The 23341-nt window shown below is 50.3% G+C and overlaps 2 protein-coding genes across 3 annotated transcripts in view; one reads left to right on the top strand and one right to left on the bottom strand.

The window, feature by feature from the left end:
• Window positions 1-4525, bottom strand: part of SUFU (SUFU negative regulator of hedgehog signaling) — a 100617-nt gene extending 96092 nt beyond the window's left edge. For both annotated transcript variants that reach the window (XM_075423626.1, XM_075423627.1), the window contains exon 1: window positions 4248-4525. In XM_075423626.1, the coding sequence (XP_075279741.1) occupies window positions 4248-4429 (182 nt within the window). In that variant the 5' untranslated portion in view covers window positions 4430-4525. The remainder of the gene's footprint in view (window positions 1-4247) is intronic.
• Window positions 4526-6803: 2278 nt separating this feature from the next.
• ACTR1A (actin related protein 1A) lies at window positions 6804-23289 on the top strand. Its single transcript, XM_075423623.1, has 11 exons — window positions 6804-6921; window positions 12641-12705; window positions 13601-13676; window positions 14445-14570; window positions 15366-15490; window positions 15807-16023; window positions 19193-19285; window positions 20027-20201; window positions 21078-21139; window positions 21515-21555; window positions 22184-23289. Exons 1-11 carry the CDS (start codon window positions 6874-6876, stop codon window positions 22284-22286), a joined length of 1131 nt encoding a protein of 376 aa, XP_075279738.1. The 5' UTR covers window positions 6804-6873; the 3' UTR covers window positions 22287-23289.
• Window positions 23290-23341: the final 52 nt, after the last annotated feature.

Genomic DNA, 23341 nt, shown 5'->3' with positions numbered 1-23341 from the left:
GGTCCATCGGCAAGGGCTAAGTCAGAATTGCACTGCCTTCTCGTACAACAGGCATCATCCTTCTGGTGCAAAAGCAAACTGGTGAGCGAGCACGGGCAACGCATGTTAGAGCCTGGGATGAAGCAGGGTTTGATCCCCAGTGGCAGCCTGGGAAAACCCGTTCTCAAAATGTAGCGACAGACTGAAACACTCAGAAACAAGTCTCCCCGACACACTACATCTCCACCTGCCTTTCCATTCCTCCTCACCGGCACCAGGTTGTGCTGGAGGCTGTCCAAGATGTCCGTCACAGGTACCCATCCAGAGCGTGGCACCGATGCCCCGGCCAGCGCTCAGGCTCCCCACAGCAGTAACTCCCAGATCCGTGATGGAAGCGGCCAGGTAGCAGCAATTTCAGCCAGGACAGTCACTCTCCCCTGAGGATCGGCAGTGAGCAGCAGCAGCCATGCACAATTATTACCAGACTGGGGAGACTCCAGAGCGAGGGAGATCAATACGCTGACCAGCAAAGGAGTGTGAGAGATTAGCAAGAGGTCAGAGTAGATGTGTAGGATTTGCCGTGAACAGAAAACACCTCCACCTGCTAAGCAACAAGCATCTCCCACATGCGCAAAACCTGCTTCTAAACCAGGTTTAACAACCCTTTAAATGTCAAATGATCTGTGCTGCAACACTGCTGACACAGGCACTGACAACACACAAGACAAACCCTCAGACTGCCCTTTTTCGGGGCAGGGACTGATCCATGAGCACGCTCCTCCCAGGGCTACTCAATGGCGTTCATCAGGTCTGATACAGACAGGAAGCAAGTCCTGCCTAGACTGCACCAGGCGAGCCAGACACCTCTCCCTTGCTCCTGCCAGCAGATCCATGCTTCTCCCTAAAGGCCAAGCCTCTCCGGGGACCCAGAGCACCAGAGAGCCAAGCTCTGTCCTGTCTGGAGCAGCCCTGGCCAGAGTTAGCTACCCACCGGCTTACACGCTGCACGACAATCCAGACAGACCGTCTTTACTCCCTGAGAAATTCGGTAGGCTTGGAAGAGACTCAGACAAAAAGCTTGCAGCGGTGACTGATAAAATTTTAAAAATACACATCCAAGCCATACACCTATTCCGAAACCACTGCGACTGCAGAAGCATCCAGCACTAGCTTTAAACCAGCGACCTGGAGCACAGCTAGTAACATACCCACAGCAATAATGCTCGGCAAAGGCTAGTCAGCACAGATATTTATCCAGTTTCGGTGGCAGGTTTCACTGCTACGCTAACTAGTTGAGCTCCGCTAATGCCTGCTGTGGTACATCCTCCCACCCACAGCCGCTGTTGCAGGGTTCGACCTCGTATCACAATCTACACATCAGTACACGCGTTCACACAAAGAGCTGGAAGCGTTGGAGGATTTTATTAGGAAGAGCCCAACTTCAAAGCCAGAGGTACAGTACAAATTTGTTACATTCTCTATTCATGGAGCTCATTCAGGAGCGAGAAGGGCAGCCTCGGGGGAAACCCGGTATTTGCATCTGCATCGAGTCTTCTTCTGACTGCTGTTAAGAGCGCTCTGAAGTTTCTGCGGAAGGAGAAACCCAAAGTGGGCAGAGATGAAACAGCTCCACAATGGGAAAAAAATTGGAAAATTCCCAATACATACACCCCAAAAAGTCCTTAGTGGACTGTTTGTAGTCGCTTCCCAGCAGCTGACAACAGGACTGCTTTTCACAGCTACTTTTTGACAACCCTAGAGAAGTAGCCTGTGATCCCCGAGCAGCTGCAGACCACAGGTCAGCGTACTGGTTTTTGAGTACATGGCCTAAATTCAAGACAGGTGCTGAAAGACCAACAGTCCAGCCTGAATTCTGCCTATCTCAGAACCTACCACAAAGGAACGTACAGATTTACTTTTTCACCAGCAATTCTACGCATCAAGATATTTCACTTAGAGATACTCAACCACATTTTAAAAATAAAAGCGGATATCGGATATCAACAGAGACAAACCCCTTCTCAGCGCGTGGCCTTTCTAAATATAGCCAGGAACTCTTCCAAGAAGTTCCGACTCACGAACTCTCTCCCAAGATATGCAAATAGCATTTAAAAAAAGACTAGTTCCATGAAACAACCCACACAGCTAAACCCCTTCATTTAATAGGTACGCGATTCTTCAGATTCTCCAACATTACGAAGCCAGGATCTGCTCTGCCGTGCAAGCCCAAGAATATAATTTCAGCTCCCTGAACAACAGAAAAAAATTGCTGTTAACCATAGAGAAACTGATACGTATAATTAAAAGCTGATTAGTGTTACAATATTTCTCCTAAGGCAGGGAACTTTGTTCAGCAATTTCCTCTTCTAATGTATACCAACTAATAGCTGGCAGCCCAGGCAGAGGAGTACAGACTAGCGGAGAGTAAGCGGTGGCAGAAGTCATTCTACCAAACAAAACCAGCCTCCAAATTTTGCCAACTTTGCTATCCAAGGGCGAGCAAGTACCTGCAGCATAGACACAGGCTAGACCTTGCACAAGAAATTCCTGCACAGGACAGCGGTAGGAAGCTCACCTCCAACTTCCACAAGAGAAGCTCTCAGCTCTTGCTGCTGGCTGAGCTGACAGTCAGAAGAACCATTAAGCAGAAAATGCCAGGATAAACAGGCCTTCACCTTACTTCTGGCTTGCAACCAACCATCACTGCCAATATCACTTTTTCTAGTGTTTGAGCTCTAATTGCAGTGAAGCCCTAACCAAACCTTTAAGCAAAGCAGCAGCAAGGTTTCTTCCCAAACAAGGGTCTCTGCCATCCTCCATTATAGACCTAAATCTCCCTCCATCTGACACAAATCTTACATCACTGTAGTCAGTATTTTGTTAAGTTGTTGACAGAAAAGAAATGCTGACTCCCAAATCAAGGTGACTGGAAGCTCATCAAGCTTGAATGTCTAAGATTAGAAACAGGTGTAAAAAACCACTGATCAGACCATCACCAAAGTACCACTGTACTGACCCACACAGATGATTAAGAAATTGTTCTTCTTTTGAGGTCTGTTTTGCAACATCTTTTCCCGCCCCACTGCATCAGTTTAAGTATGAAAAACGCCTAAGCAATAAGGGCTAACAGACACATGTCTTGCTAGAAGCGCACAAAAAACAATACTTCTTCGGAAAACAACAGCAATAGCTTGGCTGTCAGAGCAGAACACAGGGAGGATGTTACCCTGCTGCTGCTCAGGACTCAACTAGATGAAGACATACAGGTTAAAATGAACTGTAAGGAAAGAAGCTGAGCGTTTACTCTACTTTTTCCAAGTGCTGGAGTGGGGACTGGTCCATGTCAGGTCCATCAAACACCCAGGGGTGACCTGATGGTGTTTCTTAGGCCCAGAAGAGGGGTCTGAGCAGAAAAGCAACAGCAAAAAGCAAAAGGAACTCTGCTTCACACAGGGCTAGACACTTATCCTGATAGCTAAACATCCAAGTACTTCCTTCATGCCACTCTCCCACATAAACGACTGCTGTTACTGGTGTCAGACACTGTGTCAGCAGAGATAGGAAGCAGCAGATTCGCAGTCTGCGATAACACATGGCTACACAAGGGCGAGAGACGCCGGCTCTGCCCTGTGGGTTTCACGGGTACGCACATGGCACGCATCCAGCTTGGAGGCTGGAACACAGGTTCATTACGGTCAGCATCAGCTGTACTCGAACCCCAGAGTCCAGGCCAGAAGACAGAGCTTGTACGTCCTGTTCAGGAGGTGAAACTCCAGCCCACTCCCCCCCCCCCTCCATGGGGGCCCCCCCACTAACACACACACTCCCTTTTCCCATGACCTGCCCATGCCAAGGCCCTCACCAGCCCCTCCTCACTTAGGGACACTCCAAATCACCCCAGAAACCCCCAAAACACTCTCCTGTCCTCAGCGCTTCCCCCCCCTACACCGTTCCTCCTGTTCCCAGTGCATCCTCCTCAGGAAACCCCCCCAAATACACATCCCAGGCACCCAACCGCATCCCCAACCCCACCGCACCCCCCAAACCTCTCGCACCTCTCCCCAAACTCAGCACGCAGCCCCCCGGCCCTCTCCCATTGCTGCCTCCCCCCTCCAGCCCACGTGGCGACCCCAGCCCCACTGCAGCCCCCGAGCCTCCCCCAACCCCACTCCTCCTCCTCCCACACGAGGCCCCCGGGCCCCACTGCTCCCCCCTGGCCCCACACAAGGCCCCCGGCCCCCTCCAGGCCGCAGCCCCGGCCGCCTCACCAGTACTTGAGGATGGCGGTGACCTGGAGCGGGTTGGGCTGGTCGGGGTAGAGGCGGCGGCACTCGCCGTAGATACCGTGCAGCCCCGGCGGGAAGAGAGACGGGAAGGAGCCGGAGCCGGACCCCGAGCCTGAACCCGGCCCGCCCGCGGGGGGACCCCCGCCAGGCCGCACGCCCTCCATGTCCCGGCGGCGGGGACGGCTGGTCCGGTCACCGTCCCGTCCCGGCGCGGCCTGCTCCGCTCCCGGCCCAGCCCGGCCCAAGCGGCGCTGCACGGCGCGACGCTGCGGGAGGAGGGGGCGGGCCCAGCTGCCCCGGAGACGGTGAGTGACACGGCGTCTCCGCCAATGGCGCCGCGCGGCGCGGAGGACCGACCGCGCCTCTTCCCTCCCCCCTCCGTGCCGCGCCGTGAGCGCGCCCTCTAGCGGCGGCGCCGGGGCACAGCGAGGGGCGGGGCCGCGGTGCGGAGCTGCCGGGGGGGGGGGGGGGTCCCGGGGATGGAGAGGGGGGGTGCCGTGGGCGTGAGGGGGTCAGGAGGTTACCGGCACCGGGGTGGGCCTGGAGGAAGAGGAGGGGTCCCAGCCTCAGGGGTCGCCCGGCGGTAGGGAGCGGGGAGAGGCTCCGCGGAGGGCCGGAGGCCGGGGGGGGGGGGGCCTGGCCGGCGCCTTCCGCGGCCCGGGGGACTCACAGCAGGGCAGGTCCCTCCCGGGGCTGCTCCCCCGGCCGCAGCCGCCCCCAGCTTCGACGCTCCGGCCGGCGCCCGCCTCACCGGGAGAAGCGGGGCTGTGGACTGCAGCCGCTGAGGAGCTGCTTCGGTTGGAGTTCGCCTGCCCGGGCGGCAGGGCCCGGGACAGGGGGCTGGGGGGAGGCTCAGCTCTCGTCTCTAACCCTGGGGTTCTGCGGGACCATGGCTGTGCCCCGAGACACGGCCAGCTAACAGCCTGATTTACTTCACTACCGCTCTTACGGCTTGGTTACTGCTCTCTTTATCCCCTCTCCAGCCCCCACGGCGCCTTTGTTCTCCCCATGCACCTTCGTGTATCTGCAGGTACCTCAGAGGCAGCGGTGACACAGTGCGAAGTGGGTGAAGTTCAAGGGCTGTCTGATGGAGGATCTTAGCCTGCCTGCTGACCCCACTGAAGATCTGGCTCATTCCTGGGTTGCAGCTACATCTGCAGCCCTCCTGGAAGGCCTGGTATGTGTGTGTGAGCCAGTGTGCGTTCAGTAGTCCTGTACGTCTTTGCTAGAGCAGTGTCCTGGGTTTTAATCAGCACAGATAAAAAATGAGCTACAGAGCACTGAGAGGATAGGAGGAGTGCTCCTGCTTGTCACATTTCTCACTTAAATAGCTGAGAGTTTATTCAAAAATCAGTGTTTACAACATAGCTTTTAGGAGATCACATCTAGTCAAGAAGCTGGCAAGCAGGCAAACAAACGACTATCCGCTGCGAAAGCAGGCGAGCAGCTGGCGTTCTCGTGAATCACTGCTTCCCACAACAAGCGATATTTCGCTTGTCCCCTTACTGTGACACTACGTTTTGTGACACCCACCTGAGAGGTCAATTACAGTCAGCTGAGAAGGTCAATGTGACAGAGTCATGTATGAAACGCTGTGTTGGCTTGATACACACATAACGAGTCTCTCCTGGTGTTTGCTGAGGTGATACAACACTGGTCTTGAAATAATTTAAACCCCTGCATCCTGTCGTACAACCCCCCCCCCCTTTTACACTAGGCACATGATGAAAATCACTAAATACCTAAGACGAGACTGTCTGCTTGGGCTAAGGGCAGAAACTACAGGAGAAGAGTCCCAGTGTCCGCATGAAAGACGCGGGATGAGACAGGCGAGGTCTGAATCAGCCTCCGTAAGCATTTACCGGTGGCAAAGTTTGTTTTACCTGATTTCAAAGTTCGTTTTACCTGATTTCAGGACCCAGTGTTGTTGCTCAGAGTTTCAAGTAAACATACAATTTTAGCATCTGTGTCAGTCCCCAGTTACTCAGACTGCTTTTAGAACACGTAGCAAGTGGAAAACGACAGGGAACAGGTTGTTTAGCACCAGGATGCATGCTGTGTGCATTCTTTGTACCGACGCTGCTTTTCTGGCTGCTGTGCCTCGAGAGACCGGGTCACACTGGGCGAGAGCGGCTGCTTGAAGACCAGTGGCTCGCGGAGGTGAGCCCACCAGACGACGGGACGGCGAAGCGCCTTCGTCCCTGACAGATCCCCTCTGCAGAAGGCCACGCCATCGGGTTTTTTCTCTTTTCCTATTAGAAAAATGAGGGGAGGGAAATCTTGTTAGCTGGAAGGCAGCCGAATGAAACCCAGTGCTTTTTTGGCGGAGGTGCACAGGCAGCTACCCCCAGTGTCACGCCGACAAGGCGGTTCCCGGACCGTGGGTACCGCCGACGCAGTCCCCTCTCGCAGAACTACATCTCCCGGCATGCCCCGCTCCAGGCGCGCCTTCCCGTCGGGCGCCGCGCGGGGCCCAGACTACACTTCCCGGCAGGCACCGCGGCCGGAGGAATACATCACCCAGGCAGCTCGGCGCCGCTGTTCTGCGCATGCGCCGCCGAGGGCTGGGCTGTTGCTCCCTGACGGGTGGCTGCGGCGGGTCCTCACCATGGAGTCCTACGACGTGATAGCGAACCAGCCTGTCGTGATAGACAACGTGAGTGCGGGCGGCCGCGCGTCCCGGGAGCTGGGAGGGCGCGAAGGGCCCGCGGGCCGCAATCCCTTTGTCATCGGGGACGGCCGCGCCCCGCCCGCTGTCCCCCCCCTCGCCAGCCTGGCTACCGCCTCGGGCCTTCATACGGCGCCGTACGCTGCGTCCTCGCAGGCCGCCGCTGGGGCGGGGCCGCCGGCGTTCGGCGCGCCGTGATTGGCTGAGATGTCTGCCTGTCACCTGGCGGAGGGTCGCTGCCCCTCGCTGGTGGGGGGCGGTGGCCGCCGCCGCCGCCGAGGTGGCTGCCGGCTGAGAGGGGCGGAGTGACCCCATTGGCCGCGGCGGCTGTCAGTCAGCGGAGGCAGCCCACCGTTACCTGCCGAAGGGGGGCTCCTCCCGCCCCACCCTCGCGGAGAGCACCTGTACTCATTGGCTGCTTGAGCTGTCCGTCAGGCGGGACTGCACCCCCGCCTCATTCCTCTTTGTTCCGGGGGGACAATGGGGGCCGGTGGGCTCGGCTTGGCCGGACTCCCAGCATGCCCTGGGGCTGCCTGCTTCATGTGGAGGGGCTGCCTGCTTCATGTGGAGGGGCTGCCCGCAGCCATCCCCCCGCCGCAGGCCCGGCGAGAGGGGGACGGCCACCCCCAGCACCAGCCGCCTCCTGCCAGCACCACCAGCCCGGCGCCCGCAGCCAAGGTGCCCGTTCCCACAGCGGAGCCCGCGGGAGGCAGAGCTGCTGAAGGAGCCGCTCCCAGCACGGGTTGCATCAGCTGCAATTTGGGAGCGGGGTGTGATGCCGCAGATGGCTGCTCCTGGCTGATAATGCTGCTCATGAGCTCAAAGCGGACCTTCAGCCCGCCTGGGCAACAGCGCAGCTGAAGATGAATGAGAGTGATCGTGTGCCTTGGTGAGGCACTTCTGGGTCCGGTTCGGATGAGTCCCATCCGTGCTGTCTTCCCAAGAGAAAGGACTGTCCAGGAAGAGGTGGGAGGGCATCTCAGAAGCAGCCTCCTTCGGTGTAGTGAGTCCCAAGTTCGTGCTCCTCCCTTCTGACCTCTACTGCCAGTGATTCAGATTTTGTTTCAGAGACTCAGTGTTGTGCTCCCTTCTTTCTCCATAATCTTAGTTTCTGCTGAATCTTTTTGCCGTATGACATGTGGACTTGCTAGCCTAGCACTTCTCAACCTATTGCGCTTTTTGCCCATAAGATGGATGACTGTAGGTCTTCTCAGATCAAGCCAGTTATACTTCTGACCTCTTCTTTATTATTGATCCCAATGTCCTCTCTACAACTTGAGCTCTCTGATACAGTTTTAGTTTTGTTTCGTCCTCTGGAATCACAGCAGAAATATTTAGGTTAGACAGTGAAGGAAAATATGTAATGGAAGGGGAGATTAAGCGGTAGAATTGACTATGTGGAGAAAAACATGTTATCATCTTTATTGGAGGCATTAAAGAATAAGTTAGGTTGATTGTTCTCAGAAATGACTGGAATAGCACTGACCCTGCTGTGGTGTTGAGAGATTAGCTAACCATTAAAGTTATTTCCAAGCACTCTGGTATTGTGAGGAGGTTTCTTGTGCTATAGTCATATAATACCACCCTACATCTAATTTCAGCATGTCCTTTTGTTATTTAGCACAGTGATTGCTGCCCCTGCTTCAGACCTTAAGAAGGGCTCATGTGCCAGCAACTGACTCTTTTCTGGTTTTGTCAGCTGGTCCTATAAAAGCTAATTCTTCTTCTTGCCTCTCTGATAAATGAGTTCCCTCCCTTCCCGTCCCTGTACAAGACATAGAATGAAGCAGTTGTTGTGACATCTGCCTTTAACACTGGCAGGCTGTCAGCTGAGGAGCCTTGTGGTGATGCTGCATTTTTGGTACTCTTCTGAGTTCAGGCAGGATGGGAAGTGGAGCTGCACGGAGCAGGTAGCGCTGTTCCTGCTGCCTCATTGCTGCTTTTCCTCAGAGAGCTGCAGGCAGCTTTTCAAAGCTGAATGTTATCCCGTCTCATGTATGCGTGTGTATGGGAGGGTGAAATGAGATACTGAGCTGGTGAACAAGCCAGAGCCTCCCAGTCCCAGACCTGCTTTAGTATCTCGAGGTGTTCCAGAAGGACAGTAAGGTGTGCATGTAGCTAAAAACTCAACAAGGAGGTTTTTTCTCTTGCCAAACAATGCGCTCAGCTTCAGTTTTCAGCAGGGAGAGCTTTGTAATGTACAGGGAGAGGCTGGAGCTGTACCTCAGAACAACCTTTAATACTCCTCATTGTCCAGTAAGTCATTTTTAAAAGAATTGTGTTCCCATCTTGCACTCCAAGAAGTTCTCTCTGAAATAAGTGGTCTGGGAGCCCTGATGAATGTAATGCACATGTAAACAAACAGCGTAGTTCAGCTGTGGCCTAAGCAAGTGCAAATTCCTTGAACTCCATGGAATTGTCTCTGTTTACATAAAAGAGCGTAAAATTTGGCTTTGTAGTCTAGGTGGTGGCATTTTAAACAGCTAAGGGCCGTTGTGTCTTTGGTTTGTTCTTGATCTTGTAAAATGTGTATCTAATGAAACAGTTTTACAACAATATGAATTGTGTGCTCTCCATAAAAAGTGCTACATGGCAGATTGAGTCTCTTGGTAATTTCCGTTTAAATTTGAGTCCTGAATGTGTGAAGATGAATGAATCAATAACTGACTAGCTGCAGAGCTAGCATAAGAGGCATGTTCAGTTACCTCAAGGTACTCATGAGAATTTTCCATGAGATTATCTTCCTTGACCTTTACATTTGACATGTAGTTTTTCTTTCTTCTTTTATTCTTTAGCTCAGATTTAAAAAACAAAGAACAAAACCAAACCCAACTACAACAAAAAACCCCACAAACAAACAAACAAAAAAACAAAATGGAATGAAAGCCCACCCAGGTTAGTTACTGGTGGAAGGATGTTCATTTTCAAATTCTTTAAAGTTTTAATAACAGAAGGGAGAATGCTTGCTTTTTTTTTTCGTATTTGAAACAAAGATGAAAAAACAGGCCTTTACTTTAAACCTTATGAATCAGCTAGGGTTATTTCAAAATTTAAACCTTTTCCTCTCATTGTATAGGAGTCTCAGACTGGTCTGTAATAAATAGATTTACTCAGTGCACACATCTTCAAAGAAGTAAAATGTTTTCAAGAAAAATTGAATAGGTCAGAAGGTGCTGTCAGGTCTTTGTAGTGCGGAGATAGCAAACAGCTGTGCTTGGTTCACTCCCAGGCACTGGAAGCACAACTGCGCTCCAGTCCCGTCCTGCCGGCACATTCAAAACAGTCATTTGTCTTTGACTCCAGCTAGGAGTTCTGAACTACCGACACATTTGGTTAAGATTTACATATTGAAGTTCAAAGTTAAAATGCATAGCTTGCTGGGAATCTCACCAGGTCTCGCTGGGTAATTTCTGGCCTGGCATAAGGAAGTTTTGATCTTTGCGTTAAAATAGGAGCATCGTTGTTCTCCTGAAACCACTTCCCAGCGGCAGACTATGTTGGCAGCAAGATCAGTCATTATCTTGCATAAAATATTGAATAAGTGCAATATTCTGATGTGGTTATGTTACTGCTTTTGATTCAACTTTTTTGCTATAAGGTTTGACAAAGGATGGTATTATTTCCCAGGTATAGAGTTGTTTATAAGCTATGATAAGGAAAATCAAAATAGTGGTTTTGTTTTATTCCTTGCTTCGCTTTGAAGCAAATAGCCAGAAAAGAGTCTGTCTACAGGAAAGTCTTTTTAACACTTCACAGGCCACTTTGTCACACCAGTACCTGTTAGTGCAGACCTTGGAATGCAGCTGGAGCCGAGTCCCCCTTGCCGGGAAGGAGCAGTCGTAGTCCTGCCCCGGTGCCAGCCTGGGTGTGCTGCTTCAGCCAGCCTGGCTGCAGGCGTTTGTCAGGGCATGAGGATTCGAGTGATCTGTCTTTTATAACTAGCTAGGTCTGGTTTTCAGACTGTTCCTGATACTCGTCTCTTACAGATGCATCCTGGCAAATCTGACTATGGCAGTTTTAAGGCAGGAGTGCCCTGGCCCCGGTGGCAGAGCACATGCTCTGTGCAAAGCCTGGCACCCCAGCTGAAACTGCTGATGAAAGTAGCTTGGGAATAATGCAATGGACTGTGAGCTGGCGAGGCTGGGGCCGCCCCGCATTCCTTTCTTGTGAGCCTGCTCTGACTGGTAACCTCTGGCACTGGAACAGGGCAGGCTGCTGGGACGGCACCATCAGAAACCGCTGCAGCCAGAGCTTGTCTGGCAGAGCCCTGAGCAATTCATTTGGCCTCAGCCCCCGAGTGAAAGCGGTGATGCTGACCCACACAGAGGTGGTGGGAAGGGGAAAGCGGTGGAAGACCTGCATCACTGCTAGTTTTAAAATGCTCTGGGGCAGCCAAAATGTCTTTTTGGCCTCAGAAACAGAGCAGTCCTGCTGCAGAGCCCTTGAGAGTGAACAGGCACTTCGCAGGTTACAGGTTTCAGTGCAAACTCACATGCTTTGCTCCGAGTACGCGATAAAGTGGAGCTGCTTCTCTTTCTGTGGAAGAGCTTGCTCCCATGGTAGTCTGGGATTAGCAGTGAAACGGCTTATCCAAGGAGGTCCTGCGAAAATCCGCTTCTTAGCAAAACTTGGGTACTCCTGCAAGCTGCTCATTGTTTCAAGATGTCATTCCCTCGTGCAGGGAGAGGAAATGGAGGAGGGGAAGGAGTCAGCACAGATCCAAGTTGATGATGGGGTTCCCAGGATGCCTCTGGATGATACTGACGGGGATGGGAGCTGTGCGGCCAGATGCCCGGCACTGACTCCCTGCCAGGGCCTCCCTGCGGCTGGCTTTAGGCTTTACTCGCTCTGTGTTTGTTGCTTGTGCTGCTTTGAATGCTGCAGAAGGCTTTTTGGATTTGTGCCTTTCTGACTGCCATACCTAATCGCTTCTTCCTTGTCCCTTCTAAACAAGCCCTATCCTGTCAGCTACTCTTCCTGCCTCCAGTCCTTCCCCTTGCTGTCTGACTGGCACTTTTGTTCATTCCAGACCCCAGTCTGGATTCGTTTCCAGTGTCTTTTCTGACCACATTTCTGTGACTTGCCTCCTTAGCGTTAGCCAGTTTATCCACCACCTGATCTTTTTTCCCCTAGTCTCCTCTCCAACCTGTTTCACAGGTTTCACTCCCTTCTCTGAGTTTATCCACCCTCCCTCCATCCTTTCCAAATCTGCTGCTTCCGAGAGGCCTACAGCCTTCATCCTCCCCCATTTAGCAGTGGCCCCTGAAGCTGACAGGGTTCAGGTGCTCTTGCTCAGCTTTCTGGAGTGCTCTCCTCCACCCAGAGAGTATTTAAGATCGATAGAAAACTGCAGAGCTTGGATTTAGCCTCCTGCATCCCCAGCAATAGCACTACGTAGAAAAATACTTGTCTGTACAGAGCGGTGTTTGGCTGTGTACGCAGAGCAGCACCAGGATGCTCTGGGTGTTTGTGCCGTGCATGATATGTCGCTGCCGGGGAGGGTGCTGGTTTCTCCTCTCTAGTGGCCAAGCTGGCCTGCTTGCACCTTCCCATCCCCAGCCCTGCCTGGAGAATGGTCCGTGGGGAGCTTTATTCCTAGTGAAAAGGAGAGGAGCTGGCAGTGCTGATGTACTTTGCTACTCCTTTAAAACTTGCGAAGGTGACTGAACAAATGATAAGCTCATGTATTTATCTGTTCCTCCCACAGGGTTCAGGTGTGATTAAGGCAGGTTTTGCAGGTGATCAAATACCGAAATACTGCTTTCCAAACTAGTAAGTATTCTGCTGGTCTTGGTAAGTTCTTAGTGCCATGTACCAATTCCTTGATACATAGAGGGAAAGAATGGTCTAATTTTGTAACTGGAGATATGAGTTACTCTTTTTGTGTCTGCTGCACAGAAGCATCAGGAAGAAGAGATCTCTGCTATTAAGTACTTTGAGATTTTCTGGGAGGGATGTGCAATAAAAGGTGACCTATCACTTTGTCAGGCTCATCACCCAACCAAAGCAGTAGGATCTTTTAGTCTTGAGACATGAGGAGAAGGACTGGGAAGAAGACGAAGTTGGGATGAGAGGTGTGAAAACCTCTGTATTTCTTTGGTGTGTGGTCTGATGTCTTGATTCCTGCCAAATGTCCTTGGAAGTTTTCTGAGTTTTACTGGGAGGAGGACTACTGGATCAGGAACTCTGAATAGTCACTGGCTTTTGTTTTCGATGGGGTGGGTTTTTAATGAGTACATTTGTGTTCTGAGCAATGTGTTCTGTATGGTGGGGTGGGATATGAGACTATAAATGTCTGATCTGAGAAGCCTACCTAAGGTCAGGCAGCCCCATGCGGATCTGTCAGCTCAGACCACATTGCTCAGTGTAGCCATGTTCACCACAGGCACTGTTGGAACAAATAAGTCCTGAATCGTCAGGGAAAGTGCAGCCAGACTCAGCTGGCTTATGTCCTGCCAATTCCAAACTGTCCACAGTCTGTTCCCTTCACCTCTGGTTCTGAGATTAACTCAGAGCAAACCTGGGTTTGTCTGCACCTGGTAGTGGCCCTAGACTTGCCCATCGCTTCAGAAAGTAGTGGTTAGGACAGAGAGGAACACAAAGTAATTAATTCTTGGGTGCATCTGAGCTCTCTCTAGAAGGATTTATACTCTTGCCTCTGTTCTAGTGTGGGCAGACCAAAGCACGTTCGTGTTATGGCTGGTGCTTTAGAAGGGGACATCTTCATTGGTCCAAAGGCCGAGGTAAGAAAACCTGTGTACTGTACTTGTCCATCTATCTCAGTATGCGGCTGTAAGGAGGAGCTGTAGCAGTTGTCCTTAAAAGGGCTGTGGCTCCTTGGTGTCAGCATGTAGATCTGAGTAGCAGAATAGATTGTCACTGTTAAGTGTGTCCGAGGTGGAGTGGGAAGCTTCATGAAATTCTTGTGCTAACCTGCTGACCACAGACCTTTTTCCCAAGTCCTTCTATATTTCTCCTTTTTTCTGGGCTACTTCTAGGTCTGTACGGTTACATCCCCATCTTTTTGACTGTGAACTTTAGAAATGGGCCCCACTTTGTTGCCTTTTATCTCCCTGGTGTGGGCAAGAAGCTTGCTTTCCACGGTCCTGCTTTTGTCATGTGGTTGCACGGTCTCACGTTTCTCATGAGCCCTCCGAACTACATTCCCCAGTACCACCCTGTTACGTTTTATATCATGACTAAGATGGTAGAACAAAGATACCATTTGATAGGTGTCTGTGTGTTGGCTTGAAAAGTGTTAGGATGGAATGTGCTCTGCAAATGCCAGACTTTCCTACTTGGTATAAAAAGGCCTTGTTTAATCTCATGAATACTTCTCTGGGAGAGATGTTTGTGATTAATGTTCAGTTTTTGCCCTATATGCTAGAGATAAGTTGTCTTTTAGTGGAATGAAAATAAGTGAGTCTGACGTTAAATCAAAGTCATAGTGCTCAGAAATGTGATAGTTTGAGTCTGACAGGTGTGCTCTATTGTGCTTTCTCTTTGCTCAGGAGCACAGAGGTCTCCTCTCGATCCGATACCCGATGGAGCATGGCATAGTGAAGGACTGGAACGACATGGAGCGCATTTGGCAGTATGTGTATTCGAAAGACCAGCTTCAGACATTCTCAGAGGAGGTGAGATACCTCATTACGTAAAGGCACAGGCATCACTCAGTGTGTATAACACCAGGAGCCTTGGAACTCCAGGAAAAATTTGGGACTTTTCCTCTGCTCTTCTTTCTAAATGTGTCTGTTGTTAAATGAGGCTCTTTCACCTCTCAGGAGATACCGCACAAGAAGTGTCCAAGCACAATTCCTCCCCAGATCTAATGTTCTGGCCTGACTGAAAATCTGACTTTCAGCATTTGTTATTCACATTCTCTGTAATGATTCTGTCCTAGGCCAAGTGCTTCTGGCTTTTCCTGTTTTTCCTGCGCATCAGGCTTATTATCTACTCAGCAGTGACATTGTTTGAAGTAAGGAAGGAGAAAAGCACAATCCTGTGGTCTGGAAGGAGCTGACCAAAAAGTTATTAAATGACTGGGAATGATAGGTTGTATGAATGGAGTAGGAATATTTCTGCCTGCTTGTGCTAAGACCTTATGCCTTCACCCTCTTTTAGATTAGCCAAAATACACAGACCCTGGCTGACTGGCACTGAGAGTCATCTTGTTCGTTCTTCACAGGGCAGGGTTGCTCACAGAGTAGATTTCCTAATACTTCTTCATAACTAGACCAGAACCCTGCTGGTCTCCCAAATTACTAGAGGTTATTTACAGTCTAACACAGCTCGGTAGCTGAAATTGTTCTCTTCTACCTGTCCTCTTGCACCAGTGGTTGCTAAAGTGAGTAAATAAGCAGAAATTTTCAGAAACACACATCTAGCTACCTTCCAGTTATTGCAGCATGGCTCCTTCTTTTTTTTACCAGCATCCTGTGCTGCTGACGGAAGCACCCCTAAACCCTCGCAAGAACAGAGAGCGTGCTGCTGAGGTGTTTTTTGAGACCTTCAATGTGCCAGCACTGTTCATCTCCATGCAAGCTGTGCTTAGCCTGTAAGTGTCTTTTGTCTTTGATTGGTGCTTGTGAAATGTTGCTGTGAAGTCCATTTTTTCACAAACCAAACAAAAAAACCATGGAAGACCACACTGATGTCTGAGCTATCCCCTTCTCAAGCAAGACCTGAAACTTAATTTTAATTTCTCTAATAAAGAGTTTACAGGAATTTGAACTATGATGAGAACTAGGTTTTGGCGGTGTTTTTTAGCCCCTGTGCCTCTGAAATCTCTGCTCCCTGAGTTGAGCCTGGGTGTGCTGCTTGGGGTCACTTTGAATTGCTTGTTCTGACTTGATTGTTTGCCCCTTTGCTAGCTACGCGACTGGGAGGACTACAGGAGTGGTGCTGGACTCCGGGGATGGCGTTACCCACGCGGTTCCCATCTATGAAGGCTTTGCCATGCCACACTCCATCATGCGGATTGACATTGCTGGCCGTGATGTCTCACGCTTCCTGCGTCTCTATCTCCGGAAGGAAGGCTATGACTTCCACACGACTTCTGAGTTTGAGATTGTCAAGACCATCAAGGAGGTGATGTACTGTCTGTTTCTGTGTTTATCCAAGAAGGGATTTCTGCTGAAGGGAAGTCGTGACTCATGAATTCTAATGCGAAGTGCAAGCCTGCCTAGCTCTGCACCTCATTCCTTTATCTACCTGAGGGAGACTAGGGCCACTAAGATGATGAAAGGACTGGAGCATCTCTCATTTGAGGAAAGGCTGAGAGAGCTTGGACTGTTGGGCTGTGAGAAGAGAAGGTTGGGAAGGATCTCATTGATGTATATTAATGTCTGAAGGGGTGGTGCAAAGAAAACAGAGCCAGGCTAGTTTCAGTGGTGTCCACTGACAGGGCAAGAGGCACAAACTGAAGCACAGGAGGTTCCACCTGAACATAAACTTTTTTACTGTGAGGGTGATCAAACACTGGCACAGGTTGTCCATAGAGTTGTGGAGTCTCCATCCTTGGTGATATTGAAAAGCCATGTGGACATGGTCCTGGGCAACTTGCTCTAGGAGACCCTGCTTGAAGAAGGCAGGTGGACAAGGTGACCTCCAGAAGTCCCTTATTCCTCAACCATCCTGTGTTCTGGGAGACTTAGTCAAGGTCGCATTTAATCCCTGTTGAGGGGCTGTTAACATGGAGGTAAAGACAGGCTGGTGGTTCAGAGTCTGTTTTGCCTTTGTCTGTGCTGTGGTTTCTCAGGGTACGATGGTATCTTTCACTAGTGTTCCTTTACCCTCCAGGGCAAGGCTCTGTGAAATCCATGGCAGGTAGGGATCACAAGTGGGATACTGCAGGTTGCTTTCCCCGCCCCCTCCACTCCGTGAAAAAATTCACTCACAGCGTTCATGTTCACAAAAGCTTCCCCTCTTTATAGGGTCTGGGGTGTTTAGTGGCCTTAGAGCTGTGCAGCAGTTTGGAAGGGCATGGTTAAGGTCCCTAGCAAAGCAGTTACCGTGGCTTCTGTTGTGTGCCAAGAGAGGAGGACTGAGGTGGGACAGTGAGTAGCAGCTCCGAGCTGGTGCCTGCTCACAGCAGCTCTGCGGCATCGCTGTGCTCACACAGCTGGGTTGCTCTCTGGTTTCAGCGAGGCTGTGTGTGGCTCGGGGCCACCTGCATGTCCATGCCTTCAGTACACGGGGTCAGTCTTCAGATCGGTGCTGGCTGTGACTTGTGTGCTGATGCCTGGCAGTTGCTGCCGTGCTGTGAGCCCCCATCACAAGCTACAGTTTCCACAGATAACCCTGGGCTGAGTCAGCAGCCTGTGTCAGGGCTTCAGAGCGTTAATGAGCTGTTCTTGAGCCTGTGACCTACCGGCGAAGGACCATAATGGAAATAGTATGCTTGTTCTGCATGACCATGGCTCAGGGTAGCTGTGCTGAAGAAGCAGTGCATGTACACCTGAATGGCTTTTGCCTGTTGCCCAGAGCAGGAGACTTCACAGGGTTGTTGGTTTTAACCCAGTAGCTCCTCTCTGTTCTGCAAGTGTGGATTGCTGAATGGGATTAAAAAACTGAGATGCTGCAGTATCTGCACACGTGTGGATCAGAAGAGCTAGTGATCAGAGGTTTGCTGGAGAGCTTTTTGCTTCAGAAGAAGCCGGTTTTGTACTAAGCATCAGTTGCACTGCAGTTGTAGTGGCCTTATGGGACAAAGCGAGAGGCTCGTACTCTTCAGAAATACGCTTGTACTTTTCATAAATGGGCAAGGCTCCCTTTGCAGCTTGGTTGATGAAACTATTAAAAGGCATTGTGCTGGCTGTTAAGTGCAAAGTCTTGCACCAGTGCAGTCTTTTCTCTGGACTATGTACACGTAGGGAAACAAAGAGCAGGGGAAAGTGAGTCAAGTCCTGCTTTGCTTGCTGACTCCCCTCCCCAGTGAGACTGCTGAAGAAGAGAGGAAACAACCTGATACTCGCTTTCCAACCTACACCTTTTGCTTTAAGATTAATTGTAGCTGGCGAGTGTTGCAGATTTCTAGGATATATGTGCCTGGAACTTGCAGTGAGATTTCTGTTGATGCTGGTGCCATTTGTGACTTGATTTGCAAATCTGAGGGGTTGAGTGTGGCTACTTGTGTTTGCAGCTTTCTTGCCTCAGAAGAAGTTTGGATATGCAACCTGAATGCACAATGGCAAGCAGAAAGCTGAGAATCTGGACATGAGAGTTTCTCAGTCCTAAAAGCTGCTTGTGGTCTGTTGGAGTCTGTCTGACTCGATATTAATTTTTTTTTTTTTTAAAGGGGAAAAAATGAGGAAGGAGATTTGGGGACATTGAAAAGTCTACAGGAGAAGTTACCTTACAAGGAGAACCCTTACTCATACCTACCTCAGTGCAAACATTGTTCTCTTGTTTCTTGGTTTGTTGTGAGGGCTGTTAAATGCTGTAGCAGATTGCCCAGAGAGGTTTGTAGATCCTCCATCTGTGGAGGTACTCCAGGTGTGACTGGACGTGGTTTTGGGCAGCCTGCTCTAGCTGACACTGCCTGAGTGTGGGTGTTGGACTAGGTGATCTCAAGACACTCCCTCCAACCGGAACATTTCTATGATTCTGTTTAGATAGTGTTTTTTTTTTTTCTTTTTAATCCCCAAATGATAACAATTTGGAATAGCAAAGCTTACCGTGGAATAGAAAATACAGGGTTTGAAAAGTCAAATTATTTTGTTTCCTGTAACTTAAAATGGAGGTGGGCAATGGGAAGTGAGCAGCTTGGATCATGTTAAGAAATGTTTGCTGTTAGCTATTAGTTACTGTTTACCCTGTTGAAATGTAATAATGGACACTGTTCATGCTCCTAATCTGTTGGGAAGTTTACCTGAGCCCACCTTTATACAAGGTTAATGTCACTAAAAGTGTTTCAGATGCGTGTTTTACTTTGCCCTACAGTAGGCAGGAAGTGCTCACAGGATAGTTACCCACTTGTGCTAGAGGCAGGTAACTTCTAAGCAGTAAGAGAGAGCTGGAAGCAAGAGGGGATGTAAGCATGCTTGATGTCTCTAATCATCATCTGGAGCTGTAGCGTGAATTGGTATCTCACCCACTATGAACCCATAAGGTCTTTTCCCCAGCATGAAATACTGTTTAAATTGGCCTCCCCAAGGGGATACATGGATTTTGATTATTAGCGAGAAAAGTATTTTATCAGAGGCGTTAGGGTTTACTCTTCTCATCTTCCACTCCCTGACTCTTGTTTCCTCTGCAGCGTGCCTGCTACCTGTCAATAAACCCCCAGAAGGATGAGACTCTGGAGACCGAGAAGGCTCAGTACTACCTGCCAGACGGGAGCACTATTGAGGTTTGTAAGGACCACTCTCAGAGGCTTCCTGATGTGAAGCATGGGGTTTCCAGAATAACCTTCTGCCTAGCAATGGGAAATTTAATGTGGTGTTAGGTGGGAGGGGATAATTTTAAAAGACCAGAACTAATTCCAGGCTGTTGACTTGGCACTAGAATTTTTAGGGGAAGAAAACATTATTAGAAACCTCACAACTTGTACTGGAATTCCTGGGTAAGAATGCAGCATGACCACGGGGACTCTGAGCTGTTTGAGTGCAGGCTCTGATCTAGCAAATTTTTGTGCAGACAGGTATGGAGCGTGGGTAGTAATCAGCTCCCTGTAAAATCAGCAGTGGGTTTGTATGTGGCTTTTGTCCTGGCTAGAGGTGCAGAAACAATTGCTTTGAAGAGTGAGTTAAGAATACTCCTCAAAAGACTGAGCCCTCTATAGAATGTTTGAAGGAGGGGAAATACAGGTCTTGCCTCCAGCACCAGGGGGGGATCTGCTCCCTTTTCTGCCAGTGACCTGCTGTACAGGGCTGAGCAAGTTTCTTCATCTCTCTCATCTGCCAAATGGAAATAGCAGCTTTTCTAGGAGCAGTAGACCAAACTGGAGTTAACTCGGGACCTAGTGATGCAGCGTGAATGTCCAGGAAACTTCGTTACTCTGAAGTTTCACCTAAGACAAGTCCAAACTGTAGGCAGTGAACAGAGCCACACCGCACTCTCTTCGCCTCTGTGCTAACTTCTCACCTTGCAGATCGGCCCTGCGCGTTTCCGAGCCCCAGAGCTCCTGTTCCATCCAGACCTGATAGGGGAGGAATGTGAAGGACTCCACGAGGTGCTCGTTTTTGCCATTCAAAAATCAGACATGGACCTGAGGCGAACGCTGTTCTCCAACATCGTGCTGTCTGGAGGCTCCACGCTATTCAAAGGTTCCTGCCTCTCCTCTTCCAGCAGGCTGGGACACACCTGATCTCTTACTTCCTTCTCATCTGAAACTGGGAAGATAACCTAGATCACCCAACTTGTCCTGTGGGAACTCTGCTCACTCAGGGCGGGTTACTGTCTAATTGTCTGAGTTCTAGTCATACCCTTATGGGTGGGCGAGACACCTCTGCCCTTGTACATCACTTTCTGGGCCCGAAAGGCTTTTATTGTTTTTTTTCCAATCACTCTGCCTGTGTCCGGACTGAATAGGTGCGTTCATCCCTGCTGCTGTAGCTCAGGATATTTGAGACTAGGTCCCTAAAAGGATCTTGCATCTCCTGAGGTTCCTTTAGGTCTCTGGTGTGCAAGTCCAGCAGTCCTGGTACTGCATGAAGTGTCAGCTACACGTGTGCAGAAAGCTTTCTACCCATTCCCTCAGGGCTCAGCTGGCCCCCATCGACTTACAGACACCCTCTGCCAGAACCTGTCAGCCTGTTCTCCACAGGTGGACATCTCCAGATAGGTCCTGGTCTTCCTGTTCAAACCCTGCTCCCCTGTACCAATGGGCTGGACACAGGAGAAATGCCCGGGGAAGGGGGAGGGAACTGGCCCATCTGTGGTCCTAGCTAAAAATCTTGTTTGCTTGTCTCAAGTTGCTGCTGAGGGTTAGAGCCTGCTGTGCCAGTGTTTGAGGTCTGCCCGAGGGAGACGGAGTCCCATTGTCTCACGGGCTGTGTTCTGTGCCTCTCCAGACTGGTCTCTTGGCGAGACCTGGAGTGTGATGTTTGAATAGGACTGCACAGGACGTGTCCACATTGTTAGTAGATGGAACTTGGGATTTTGCCGAAGGGCTCAGAGTGCACATTTTCTGTCTCTTTCAGGCTTTGGTGACAGGCTGTTGAGTGAAGTCAAGAAACTGGCTCCGAAGGACGTCAAAATAAGGGTAGGAGCAATCCCTTTGGTGGTTATCACTTACTCTGTGTGTTGTTCTGTGGCCTTTGCCCCCTTGAAAGAACCATGCTGAGAGTGCAGCTGCTGTTTGCTTCAAACCAGAAATGGCTTTCTTGAGACAGCCCAACAGTGCTTGCTGTTGTGATGAAAATCTGTTTGGTTTGGTCACTGAGGACGTGGCTCCTCTTGACAACACGACCCCTGTCCAGGATCCTGGACCACAGTGGCTGTTTTGGCGGGGGGCTGCTGGGTGGGAGGTATCATACCTGTGTTTGTTGGCTGTCGGCTGTAGTGAAACAGGGGCAGCGTGCCAGGGGAGCAGGCTGGAACTGGGAAGGTACTGACTGGTTCTCTCTCTCTCCCCCAGATATCAGCTCCGCAGGAGAGGTTGTATTCCACGTGGATTGGGTATGTACTGCCCCGTGACACGTCTTGCTGTGGGATGGGGGCTGGGGAGGTGCAGCCTGTTGGCTCTCACTGTTGTCCCTTCTGCTGCTGTGTGTCAGGAGGGTTTCATCGTTCAGCTGCGCGCTGCTCAGTGTGGTTACTGAGCTGACTCCGTCCGCGCTGCCGGCCCCCTTAGCCTTTTCTGTCCTTAAGTCTCCTGCAGGACCTGTTCATTTTCCTTGTCTTGCCGCTCTTGACGTCCAAGCTTGTAGGTGGCACATTCCTTAGGGCAGAGGCTCTAAGTACATTCTCCCTCTTGTGTATGTCTTTGCTGCAGATCGGGAGAGCTAAACTCAGCTTGATAATCCCAGAAAGTGAGACCAGGTCCTGTGTGACGAGAGCTGGTGTTTGGAGCAGCATCAGCAGGTCGTTGGGGCGGGGTGGCTGGTGTCAGGCTCTGTAGTGTGCCAGCACATTTGGGCTAACAGGAGAGGAAGGGATGTCTGGAGAGTGTTTCTGTTGCAGATGACTGGGAGCCTCAGCACCTTCCTGATGTGTCACACAATAGAAACAGTTCATCTCTGCAGAGGCATGATGAGAGTGCCCCCCGCATTTTCCTCTAACCCGTCGCATGCCTGTCTCTCCCCAGGGGCTCTATCCTGGCCTCACTGGACACCTTTAAGAAAATGTGGGTTTCGAAAAAGGAATATGAAGAAGACGGAGCTCGTGCCATCCAACGAAAAAGCTTCTAGCCCTGGGACCTGTCCTCAGTCTCCTCCGAAGACTCACTTCGGTTCTAAACTCGCTTTTCTGAGTCCGAGTGTCTGAGAGCTGCCTGTGTGTGTGTGTGTGCGCCAGCATGCCCCGATGTCACTGAGCAAAGGCGACAGCAGCAGGAGGGTTGTATCAGTACTACTAACTTCTTATTTTTTTATTTTATTTTTGTTAGGTTTTTTTAAATGGAAAGGAGAAAATACCAGTCTGAATTTCTCCAGAATGACCCATTCCTTTTTCATTTCAGTCCCTGAATTTCTGTATTGCAATCGCATTTGTCACTGTAAAACAGACAAGCAAGCAAAAACAAAGGGAACAGCTTATAGGAACTGCCTAGCAAGCCAGAAGGGAGCCAACCACTGCAGACTGCTCACGCAGGCTTCAGCCAGCCCGACGGCAATGCCTGGATTGTTTGGAAACACATAGCTGAGGCCCCATAGCTACTTTCTTCTTCAGCAGTGTCTTCACCATCACTAGGTTTTGGAATTTATTTTTAATATATTTTTTATTAAGAGAAAGCACATTCTCAACAGTTAAGCCCATTTGCCCCCACTGTTTTTGGTGTGTGAGTGCGTGCGTAACTTCTTAGCCTGATGCGTGGGTCTGCACCACAGCTGGAGAAGTCGGTGATAGGACTTAGTTTGTATTGCATGGAGTAGCAAAGCAAATCTAATCAGCTATCATTGTACTAGACGGTTATTCTCTCGTACCTTGTTTTAAATACGTTTTTCTCCTGTGGAAGCAAGTGCCCCAGAATGGGGGTGGAGGCACTTGTGTGTTCCCCCTCAACCTGCCAAGATTTACAGTGCTGAGTTCTCATATTCTTTCTCTGTAAGAGTCGAGGCTGTTTCCCTCCTTCCTGCCACGTCAGGGCAAAGGGAGCATGTATTTGCAGCCAGGCATAACTCTTGTGTAACCATTCTGGGGCAAAATAATAATTGGAAAGGTGCATTGTAATGTAAGAATTGTTTTATTTATTGACATGTCTGAGGGTATCTCAAACACTGACCACAGCACCTGGGAATTATGCTTT

The sequence above is a fragment of the Opisthocomus hoazin genome, chromosome 6 (genome assembly GCF_030867145.1).
Source record: "Opisthocomus hoazin isolate bOpiHoa1 chromosome 6, bOpiHoa1.hap1, whole genome shotgun sequence".
NCBI classification, from domain to species: Eukaryota; Metazoa; Chordata; class Aves; order Opisthocomiformes; family Opisthocomidae; genus Opisthocomus; species Opisthocomus hoazin.
This window is presented reverse-complemented; position numbering and strand designations above follow the sequence as displayed.

What these genes read in the sequence shown, in the direction of transcription:
- ACTR1A (XM_075423623.1), top strand. Translation starts at nt 6,874, where the DNA reads ATGGAGTCCTACGACGTGATAGCGAACCAGCCTGTCGTGATAGACAAC. An exon ending in TCATTGGTCCAAAGGCCGAG is followed by an intron (nt 13,677 to 14,444) that starts GTAAGAAAACCT and finishes CTCTTTGCTCAG; the next exon opens with GAGCACAGAGGTCTCCTCTC. An exon ending in AGGCTCCACGCTATTCAAAG is followed by an intron (nt 20,202 to 21,077) that starts GTTCCTGCCTCT and finishes TGTCTCTTTCAG; the next exon opens with GCTTTGGTGACAGGCTGTTG.